The sequence below is a fragment of the Sparus aurata genome, chromosome 3, assembly GCF_900880675.1.
Source record: "Sparus aurata chromosome 3, fSpaAur1.1, whole genome shotgun sequence".
Taxonomy (NCBI): domain Eukaryota; kingdom Metazoa; phylum Chordata; class Actinopteri; order Spariformes; family Sparidae; genus Sparus; species Sparus aurata.
The window spans coordinates 170,102-182,013 of record NC_044189.1 but is presented as its reverse complement, the minus strand read 5'-3'; the positions used below and the strand labels follow the sequence as shown (position 1 = coordinate 182,013).

Sequence of the window (11,912 nt, the reverse complement as noted above, 5' to 3'; positions counted from 1 at the left end):
ACTGAAGACAAACTGATATGATGGTTTACTTTACATGAATCTCTATTTCAGGTTATGTGTAAAATGATGTTAGAGTTTGAACTGATTGGTATCTTGAGGCCCTGGGTCACTTTACAACTAAGATGCAGAACAGTAAAAAGTTAAACAGGCTATAACATGTTACATACTGTACCTCCACTTTGGTTGTAGAGACTCCTCAACATGTTTGTGTAGGATTTTAAGTTTGGCAACAAATGGAGACATTCTTGTCTGTACCACTCGAACTGCTCAGGATTCTCTGTGAAGAATGATTTAGCAATGTCCTGTTTTACTTCCACCCGTTTGTTGCTGTCACAGTACCCCAACAGTTGTTCATCAACCTCCAGTGTCACCATAACCTCTGGGATGTTTGGGATTCCAGTTGATGAAGTAATGAAAAACTTCAGGGAGTGTAGCACTGCAGGACAAACAAAGGAGCTTATAAATAACACTTACCATAAATATGATGCTATGTGAAAATATAAATATGATATGAAGTGTGTGCGTCTGCTGCGAAGGATCAAAATGCAAAAGTTTTAAATGTAAATTGCAGAACAAACAGCCTCCATTCAGTCTGAACACACACTCATCATCACCACTCAGAAATATGATGAAGTCAGTTTGATTCAGTTAAAACAGTCTGATCAAGTTGATACAGGCACGTAGTCAGTAATGGGCCAAGTTTAGTCAGAATGTATTTTACCACATGAAATACAAAAATTAATCTAATGAACACATGGCTTTGTAACTTTACTGTTACAACAATGAACCGTGATGTTGTGGACTATTCATTCATCCAGAGGAATCAGGACCATCTAACAGTTCTTTTGGATATTGTACTGTTGTGTGTCAAGCAGAACATCCCCATACGTGGACACAGGGGAAAATACAGATGCTCTCAGTAAAGACAACTTTATCGAGCAGTTTAAGTTTATGTGAAAATATGATCCAAGGATCCAAAATCATCTCTGTGTGTTAGATTTAGTTTAGACGGCGTCTCCGTTGTGTCAGGAAACAAGGGAGGTGTCTATGTGATTCTGAAACAATCTTTTTATTGGAGCTGTGAACGTCCACTTTAACTCTAACAGACTGAATTTGGTGTCTCTCAGCACATTAACACATTCTTTGATACAGTGAACAACATGCACGGTTTCATGAGAGGCAGCAGTAGACATGCAGGTTTGTGGAAGTGCAAAAAGAGCTCCATCCAGGACACCGTGCTTGGAACGTGAGCAATCTGTGGACAAACGCTGGAGCTTCGAATCTGGAGCAGTGAGCAGAATACTGGCGTTACTCAATGTAATATTAGAAGTGTTTGCAGAGTGTGTTTAAAGGGAGAATAATTGAAGTTGAATGATTTTGAAACACAGGGTTTACAAAGCCCAACGTGATCAGTTTCAGAGTGCATTGACCTAATTGAGGGACAGCTGACAGAGCTGGACTCTTGTTTGCTGGAGGACAGTACAGTCCAAGACATTTACACAGAAGGACTCTGTGGACCCGTGTGATCACTATCTCATCTCAGTTGAGGATGCTGAATTGAACTGAACTGTCATGATGGCATCATGGCAGCCCTTCTTTTTCCTCTGGTGTCATTGTCTGTTTTCCCCTGTGTGTGATCCTGCATGTCTGTCCCCTGCTCTGTGTCTGTCTCTCTGAGTTGGTGGGCGTGGCTATCTCCATGCAGGTTGCAGTCAGGTGGGAATCATCAGCACTGATCACCTCCCCTCCCCCCAGTATAAGAAGACCGGCTTGAGATTCACTCATCGCCAGATTGTTCAGTCAGCTAGAGCGGTATTTTGTTGAGATCCTGGCTCCTTTAAGTCTGTTGGTTTTTTCTAGTGACCTTAGCTTGTGAAGCTAACCCTCTCCTGTGTTCTTTTGTCACAGTTAGCCTTTTGCGCTCAACCCTCTCCACCTGCATGCCTGCTTGCTCATCACCTGCCTGCCCTGTCCTGAAGGATTTGTTTCTTCACACCGAGGACGCCATCACCACGTAGAAAGACGCCACTCTATTTCACTGGGGCATGCTCTGGAGAGCTCACCACCAACCACCACTGGGACCCCGGACACACCACCCCTCCTCGACCCTCGTGAACTAAGCCCTGGTGATTCTGTTGCACATTAAATCACTTTCACCTTGACTCTTTGTTGTCGTGTCTTGCTCTTGGGTCCAGTTTCCACCGTGCATCGTTCACAACATGAACAGTTATAAAGTGCAATAAAGTGGTTAATGAACAGTGTTGTGTGCTGTGGACTGTGACGTTTAAAGTGTTTAAAGGTTTAAAATGTGATCTTACCTGGTGATGAAACGTGACAGAAGAGGAGCAACAACAATAACGTTCTCATCTTGATTTGATGAAGACGAGTGAGTGAAGGATCGAGCTGGATCAGCTGTTTCCTGTTAGTTATCCTGGCAGAGGGAGGAGAGAGAGTTTCTGTCCTGAGAAGATACATAGTCCAAACCACCTCAAAGTGATCCAGTCCTCACCAACACCCCTCACATTAAGTAAAGTGTTAACAGTGAATACTAGTTTATTCAGCAACGTGGTTACCTTAAAATAGACCCGACCACAGAACGAGGGGATCAGCTTTACCAGTGAACTCCCTCACTTCCTTCCTTTTTCACATAACTATGGGGATTTAAAACAAACAGATCAAAACAGTTTGGAGTCAGAAATTGGGTCAGACTGAAGAGTTTTCTTTTTCTAAGCCTGTCTTTGAGTTCAAGTGAGCGACATTTGACGGTAAGACTTGAATTCATGCTGGTATCTTGATGAACCATACATCAATAATTATCTAATTTTACACATTAACCATGATGATAAAGATACAGAAAAACATCATACTGTCAATATTTTAGAGACTCCTCAGTTTTGCACTAATCATGTTTAATAGAAGCTCGTGTCAAGTTGAGCTCCTCCACAGGTCACAATCTGAGTTTTGTGGTTAAACTGTGTGATGGTAGAATCAGCTGAATTGAGACACTTTTTGGTGAATGATTCTAAAGAGCATCTAATAATCTCTGCATGAGATCTAATGATTTTATTCTAATGATACTTTATTCATTCCCATTGGTCACTTAAATATCCATTTAATGTAGAAATGTGACAAAGTAATTCCTCTATAGTTGGAGTAAGAACACCTTCAGGTGTGACCTATTATCAGCTCCTTTAAACGGCACTAAGGGCTGTAGCTGTACGTAATGACTGTGCCTCATGATACAAGTTGTTAGAGAACATTGTCAATGCACAATTTAGGTGAAAGCAAGTTTTTTTTCCAGGGACTGTACTGATTCACCCCCCTCCCCACCACATATACATTCTGTACAGTCACTCATTCAGTGAGTCTGAACTAGAGAGAGGTGGATGAAGCCTTATGGAGCTTTTGGGCTTCAAACTCTGCAGCATATTGACATCTGGTGGCTTGTAAAGATACAGCAGCCCTTCATGACTGGAGTCTCAGCACCACAACACCCTGTGATCTGAACAGATTGTGTGTTATCATCAAATCTGTCATACTGTTGCATTACATGTAGATAGTATTGTGCAATATGTTACAGTAAAATAATGAACAAATGTCCTGTGCCTGTGAAAAATTGCTGACATGAAATTTGAATGTGACTTATTGGTGTAGTTGAGGCTTTTGTCACTGTTGGCTCATCATGTGTTTGTTTATTTTGTTTATTTGTTAGGATCCCCATTAGCTGCGCTCTAGAACGCCGCTAGTCTTCCTGGGGTCCACATTTAAAACCAGTACATTTAAGCATAAATCTGCAATCTCAACATGAAAGACAAGACAAGTCAACAAAATCTTACATTAAATCTGTACATCTACATGTTCTAGCTCCGTCTTGAGTGACCAGCGCTCATTACAACAAACGTGTTTTTTGCACAAAGAAAGAAATATATTTGTGTATAACATTTGCCAAATTAACAAGCAGGCTCAAACATTAAAGAATGTGTTGTATACAGCTTTTCACAAAATGTATACAGTTTTCTCAACGCAACATGATTCAAAATTAGGCTTTTTTAAAGGGAGTCCGGCGACTCTCTGCTTTCTTCTGTCGCCAAGAAGTGACAGACTTTTACAGCGATGGTGACACTTTTTACAAAGAAATAAATGTCTTAATGTTTTCATGCCGAATTCACAAGAAGGCATCATGGATTTAAAATGTGCTGCAGCCGTTTCATAGAGTTTGTTAAGTTTCTCCTCATGATGCAACAACTCCTAAAATCACTGGATTTGTAAGGGAGTCTGCCATGTTACTAGTGACTTCACACACTTATACTGTACATAAACACACACACACACACACACACAGCAGCCTGTGTAAAGTAGATCACAACAACAGCTTTTTAATATGAATATGAAAAGTTATGACAGAGAGCGACATGGTATATATAATATGGACATGCACAATTCTGTTCAGTCAAAATTTATTGATGTTGAATGTGTTTTGAATTGGCAAAATCTGACACTGCACTTCCTTCAGTTCTCAGCAACAAACCTGCCAAGTGTGAAGTAGAGTAACATATTAACAATTATAAGATTACTGTCACTTAACTGAATATTTAAATATTGTATATAATGACTGTGACATACTTAATTTCCAAGTGTTATTATCTTAATTAAGTGACAAACACATGTAACAGAACATTTATCAACATTCATGCTCATACGAGAGACGCACTGGCTCCATGATGGACCAAACTCCATATTCTCCATCTATAGAATGGTGCAGCAATAAACTGTTTTTTGACGCTAACCCTGAAGTTAGCATCACCCTGGTTCCCTTCACAAGAAGTCTATGGGATTTTTTAATTAGATCGTAGAAAGAAACACAGAAAACAAAGTTTATGATTCTTACATGTTTTGTTCATCAAGATAATCTTCACAGACAAAAACAACTTTTGTGACTTTTAAAGCCTACGTTACATCTCTGTTAGTAAAAATCGAATGTTTGGCTTTAAACAGACGACATCACGGTCACATGACTTAAACGTCACCACCGCTTGATGTCTTACTACAAAAATACTATACACGTTTTCTATAAACTGATCAATGTACAAGTTTTAAAGTTAGAGTTAGAATAGTTTGTAACTAAAGTCGGCCTGTAAAGTAGTGAGTTTTTATCAAACACTTAAACGTATAGCATATAGTCCGGCTCCTCTGCACTTCATTTTCTCCAAATCCAGCTTTTCAAAAAGAGTAGCTGAAGAGGCCCGATGTAGCCGGTCTGATCACTTCATACTGGTCGAGTGAAATGGTTGGATTGTCATCTCTTTCTAGCTTAAATTGTTCGTTAACAACTCCTTAAAAAACAAACTATTTGTAACAGAAAGAACACAGAACAGGTCAGTACTTCCATTTACTCTACACAGACAACTGACAGCACACCAACAAATCAGGTGTTAGAAGTCCCAAAACCAACTATCTTACATCTCGGTGCTGTATCGTAGGCAACTGGACTTGGTTCAGTACCACGTCTCACCCAAGAGGCTTCTACAGTTCTCACTAACTGGAGGGGAGCTGCAGGCGTTTAAACTCTGTGATGGAGTGTCCTTACAGAGTCATTATTAATTAAACAACCAGTCAGAGCCATAGAACATAGAACAGTCCCACCTTTTCAATCAGTCTTTTTACATGCTACTGCAAGATCTGTCTTATTTTTTGTTAAGTTCTGTTATAGATGAAGTGTCACCAGAAGTGTCTTTGTCATTCAATGGTCTTGATTCAGTGGCTTAGAGGAATCTTCATCTGTGCTGTTGTCAGGAGCTGCTTAACAATAAATAAAGAAAACAAGGTTAATATGCACAATCATTTTAACATTTTCATCTAAAACATGAAGTGTGAGTCAGATCAGCTGAAATAGAACCAAAGTAAGTTTTACTTACAAGATGGAGGGCTGATGGCTGAAATCAAAACAAGACAAATAATTTCAGTCACAGTTGTAAATGCCAGATTATCTTTAGTCACTTTATTCCTCTCTTCTACTCACTCAGACTGAGTATCTGTTTATACTCAGTCTGTTTAGTGCTGACTGTATTTACTTTCTCTGATATTTGTTTTAATTTTGCAACCTGAATAACAGGAATCAACTTAAATACTGAAATCTTTCCTTTTTCTCTCTCACCTTTCTTCTTTTTGTAAACGATGAATCCAGCAGCACCGATGAGAATGAGAGCAAGAACAACCACTGCAGCAGTGACGAGGACGCTCATGTTACTGGGCTTCACTGTTGAATACAATAATAGTTTATTATTACTGTTTTTGTTGTTGTTCCCATGCACTCCCCTTCAGCACCCTCTGATCTCACTCTTACCTTCGTTGGTTCTGATCTGATCTTTCTCCAGTTTGGTGATGATTTCCTCCTTCACACCAGAGAGCTGAAACACACAGTCGTACCTCGTCCAGTCTTCAGGTGTGACTGATGAAAGGTTCAGGTCAACACTCATCTGGAAGGTTCCATCGTGGTTGGGGAGGATCTCTCCGTGGTCCACCTCCTCATGAAGCTCCTCTCCATCTTTCCTCCAGACGAGTGAGGCTCTGTGAGGGTAGAAACCTGTAGCGAGGCAGCTGACTGGAGAGGAGGGAGTCTTCTGGAGGAGAGACACTGAGGGAAGATCTGGAGAGGAAAGAGAGAGATATTCTGTTCTTATGATTCACAGTCAGGTCGTCAATCACAGTGTCAATGTTCAGTGGAACTATTTCTATCGTGAAACACTGAAACTGTAAAATCACTTTCCTTAAACTAACTGTGACATCACAGTCTGAGCTTTGATGGTGAGTGATGTCACCCAAAGATGTCTGTGATTGGTCAGGACTAAAACTAATGTAACAACTACAAAAAAAGCTGATGTCAGACAGGTTGGATTAATAATACAATGACAGTTCAGTCTGAGCAGCCTATATGAAGATCACTGTGTCTAATAAACTACATCAGGTCAGGTGATCCTACCTGTTCTCAGCAGAACGCTCCTCCCATAGTCCACGTACTTCTTCAGCTCTTCTGGATAAATCTGAGTCAGAACAGTCTTAAAGTTTTCTCTTAAGTATGTATTTTTGTACCACATCCTTGAGATGTTGACAGCCTCAGGTCTTAGAGGGATCCATGTAAATGTATTCAGATCCAATTCCAAGAGGTCTTCTCCATCATAACCAAACTGAGAGAAACCTTTGACCTCTTCAGTCTCATCATCCCACTTACAGCCCTCCACCTTCTGTAAAACATGGACACCTGAGACAGAGACAGAGACTGTAATTAACACTGATTCACAGATGAAACATTCAGTGGAAAGATGATCTTAAAAACATTGTACATTGTGTGATGACTGCTGGTTATTTAGTCGTGTGTCTTCATGAGTCAGATTAATATCATTAGTTTGTGTTGAACAGCTTCAGCAACAAGTCTAACTAGCAGCTGATTAATGTTGACATGATGAATGACAGGTAGTGGCTGGACCACTGAAGACAAACTGATATGATGGTTTACTTTACATGAATCTCTATTTCAGGTTATGTGTAAAATGATGTTAGAGTTTGAACTGATTGGTATCTTGAGGCCCTGGGTCACTTTACAACTAAGATGCAGAACAGTAAAAAGTTAAACAGGCTATAACATGTTACATACTGTACCTCCACTTTGGTTGTAGAGACTCATCAAACTGTTTGTGCGGGGTTTGAAGTCTGGCAACGCATTGTGGCATTCGTTTGTGTACCACTCCAACTGCTCATCATACTTTATGATGAATAATTTAGCAATGTCCTTTACATCCAGCCTTTTGTTGCTGTCACAGTACCCAATCAGAAGTTCATCAATCTCCAGAGTCGCCACAACCTCTGGGAGGTTTGGGATTCCAGTTGATGAAGTCATGAAATGCTTCATGGAGTGTAGCACTGCAGGACAAACAAAGGAGCTTATAAATAACACTGATCATAAATACAATGCTAAGTAAATATATAAATATGATATGAAGTGAATGTAATGTGCAGAACAAACAGCCTCCATTCAGTATGAACACACACTCATCATCACCATTCAGAAATATGATGAAGACAGTACGATTCAGTTAAAACAGTCTGATCAAGTTGAAACAGGTGTGTCGTCAGTAATGGGCCAAGTTTAGTCAGAATACATTTTATCATAGAAAATTCAAATATTCATGTGATAAACACATTGCTTTGTAACGCTACTGTCACAACAATGAACTGTGATGCCATTGACTATTTATTTATGCAGAGGAATCAGAACCATCTAACAGTTCTTTTGGATATCGTACTGTTTTATGCCAAGCAGGACATCCCCCTACTAATTAACAGTTAAAATGTAAAAAAAAAAAAATAGTTCTTTCGTTTATTCGTTTTCTTTTCCGCTTTGTCCGTGAGGGTCGCGGGATGTTGCCGCTTTTAGTCCCCCTGAGGGGTTGCGGGGCTTACTGGGGCCAAATCCAGTTCTACTCATGGGCGAAGGCCAGGGTACACCCTGAATGAGTCGCCAGCTCATTGCAGGACAAAAAAAAATAGTGTTTTGTTAAATATATTGAGAGACTGTTTGTGTGAGGTTTCACTGTTTGGATTGTGTGTACTTTTCATCAGTACATTATCAATACAACATCGATGTGCATTGATACAATCAGGAAATAGTTTAATTTAATAATTGTGGTAAGGTTTATAATACTGATTATTAGTTAGTCTTCATAAGACATTAGTTAATGATGAACAAATCATGAACAAAACATCAATAAACCTATGCAAATGATTAGTTAGTACTAAATTAACATATCACAAAATGTTGTAAGTCATCTACAACTGATTAGTTAATTATGAAATGAACTAATCATTAGTAAATGTTCACCTAATGATTTGTTATGTAATGAAAGAGGCCTGTTCTTCATCTTTCATAACTAATGTGTAAATGTATTACTGAATCATCTATAAGTCATTTACAAGTGCTGTTGCATCCCCCTAATCTAAAGAGTAAATACCTAAGCATCAGAGAATATGTTCGTATCATGTGCAGTTCTTCCTTACCTGTCACAAATCATCTATATATGTAAGTTATTTCCGAACTTTTCAGCAGCCATCTAATTTCAAATTTCAACTTTTCATGTACCAAGGAGTAGCATACCATTTTAACTGTTCCTCACCAGTTACAAAAACATTCTACAGTCAAATGATGCTTAAAAGTGACAAAAGATTTATTCCAACAATGGAGTAACAAAGACACAAAAAACTGACCTTACATCACAATAAAAATTGGAACACAGTAGCACTGAGTAAACACTTGCTGCCTGGTGTAAGGTGAACCCACACCCATGTCAAACAAACATCCCGCCCCGCCTTTTACTTTCTCTTGATTATGGGGAGAAGCTTTCCATTTCTTTTTAAATGTTCAACCTTTGACAACAGTGTGGGGTCATTGCTTAAAGCATCTGAACACTTCATGATAAAGATCATCAGCTTTTGCCCTCTGGAGTGGCTTAGAGGAGTCCTTCATACTTTGCCCGGGACACAGTGGCAAGCTCTGCAATCGCATCACTGGACACCACTGTGTTTCTGTCCACTCTGACAGCTGCATAGGAAGATCTCAAGTTCTTTCCTCTTCTGAACTCATGTAAGACCTTCTTCTCTCAATAAATCAATATATCTCAATAAAGGAAACTTTCTCAAACAGTTCAAGTTGGTGTGCAAATATGATCCAAGGACCCTAAATCATCTGGAGCAAAAGCTCAGAAACAGAACTTTGATGATTCCATTTGTTCAGGATTAAAGCTGAAGTCCCTGAACCAGGCAGCTATTATATCCTGATGTTTCAAAGTTAAATTGTTGCAGGTTTGTCAGTGTCTCTGTTTGTCATTTTTGCTACTTCTTAGTTTTTCTAAGTCCTTTTTTGTTCAGAGAAAAGATGGCCCACATAACTCTGCGCTGACCCACCCAAAATACAGTTTCTTGCTAGTCCACTGAAAGTGAAACTTAACTCAGAGGAAAGAGTCGAGTGGACTGTGAATTTTGAGGAGTTTAAAGATTTAAAATGTGATCTTACCTGGTGATGAAACACAACAGAAGAGAAGCAACAACAATAACGTTCTCATCTTGATTTGATGAAGACGAGTGAGTGAAGAACCGAGCTGGATCAACTGTTTCCTGTTGTATATCCTGGCAGAGGGAGGAGAGAGTGGATATGGGTGTGTGATTAGTTTTTTTCTCACCTGTGAAGAGCTTTGATTCAGTACATCCTGCAGATCCAGTCATGGGCAGGCCCCAACAGGCCATCCAGGAATTTAGCCCTCCCAGGAGAAATCAGCATTATTATAACTTTAATCAATTTTCTCACTTATTTTTTAATTGCATTTAACTATCCTGCAACATTAGTGTTTGGAATATAGTTTTTTTTGTGGGATGAAACGAAGAAAGAATTGGCTCCCTTCTTTATGATAATATGGTCGAAGTCCTCCCTCTGCTGGTGATCTGACAGACTGAAATGTTTCACCAGCACTAACTTAACATGACTCCAGAAACAGCTGAAAAGCTGCATGATGTAACAAACAGTTGTGTTCATTAGGGGGCCAAGCCCGAGGGGCCTAGGACCAGCGGTGCTAGGAACCCTATTGTAATTGTTAAGATTTTTATTTTTATTTTTCTCCAGCGAAAAGTGGTGCTGCAGGCTAGACCGTGCAAGGGAGGGCGGTGCAATTTGGAGGGCTGGTCCAGACTCCTGCGAATATCTCAGACACAAAAAACTACATATATCCGCCTGCAGGGGGCGCTATAACCTAGGCCAACACGTTTTTCCCTATAACCCCCAAACCGTATGTCGTACATTCAAAAACCTTGTATGTCCAGATTCCCTGACTGGAGCTGAATCACTTTGCGATTAGCCACGCCCACTTCCGGTTCGAAAGTTGTTGTTTTTTTCGCAAAATCGCGAAAACTGGAAAACCTACTTTTTCCAACTCCTCCTTGCGATTTTGTCTGATCTGCGTAAAACTTGGCATATACACTCTTCAGCTAGACCTGATGTAAAGTTATCAAAAGAATTTTGCTCGGTCAAAAAATGCACAAATTATTAACAAACACATTTCTGTGGCTAGCTATAAAAAAGTAAACTGTTTGATATCTCGGTCAAACTAAATGCTGTGAACACCAAATTTGAGAGCCTTGGTTGCCATGACACTGGGAAGCGATGAGCCCAATTTGGCGAATTTTGGCCACTAGGGGGCACTACAAATAATGGGAAGTTTATATCTCTTGAACAGCAACACCGATTTTTACGAAATTTAGTCGGTATGATGTAAGGCCAATCCTGAGGCCATATTTTGAAGGTGGTCATGACTGCTCAATGTGGGCGTGGCTTATTACAAGATAAACAACAAACATTAATTTCAGCCAAACTATTAAGCTGAGAGAAATTTATATGGTACATATAGAATAGGATGCTGCACATTTCGTTTGCTAAATCACCACATATGCAAAAGGAAGTTTATATCTCTTGAACGGCTTCACCGATTTTTACGAAATTTGGTTGGTATGATGTAGGGCCAACCCTGAGGCAATATCTTGAAGGTGGTCATGACTGGTAAATGTAGGCATGCCTTATTACATTATTTCCATTTGGCCCGTGTTTCATTAAAATACTCTCAAATAGCTTTTCAGTAATTTGTCATTTGTTGCCTATTTTGCTGGAAAAAATAAAATTAAACACCCACAAGAAGTGAAGTGTTCTGAGCTCCCAAAAATAACATTAATACATTACCAGCAACCATTACTGTTCAAACAAACAATGTTAATGTTTCATTTATTGTATGCAATGAGTTTTATTTATGTCAATGATCCAAAAGAGCTCAAAGACACAATGTTGTCCTAACGAACCAAACCGGACCACCACACAGTGA

At 39.5% G+C, this 11,912-nt stretch overlaps 1 protein-coding gene across 1 annotated transcript; it reads right to left on the bottom strand.

Moving 5' to 3' along the window:
• Positions 1-6,161: 6,161 nt before the first annotated feature.
• LOC115578598 (major histocompatibility complex class I-related gene protein-like) lies at positions 6,162-10,086 on the bottom strand (the record flags this gene model as incomplete). Its single annotated transcript, XM_030411644.1, has 5 exons — positions 10,064-10,086; positions 7,657-7,917; positions 6,980-7,258; positions 6,325-6,646; positions 6,162-6,285 (listed from the first exon to the last, which is right to left on the bottom strand). Coding segments are annotated over exons 2-5 (975 nt in total), but the record flags the coding sequence as incomplete, so codon positions are not given.
• Between the last annotated feature and the right edge of the window lie 1,826 nt (positions 10,087-11,912).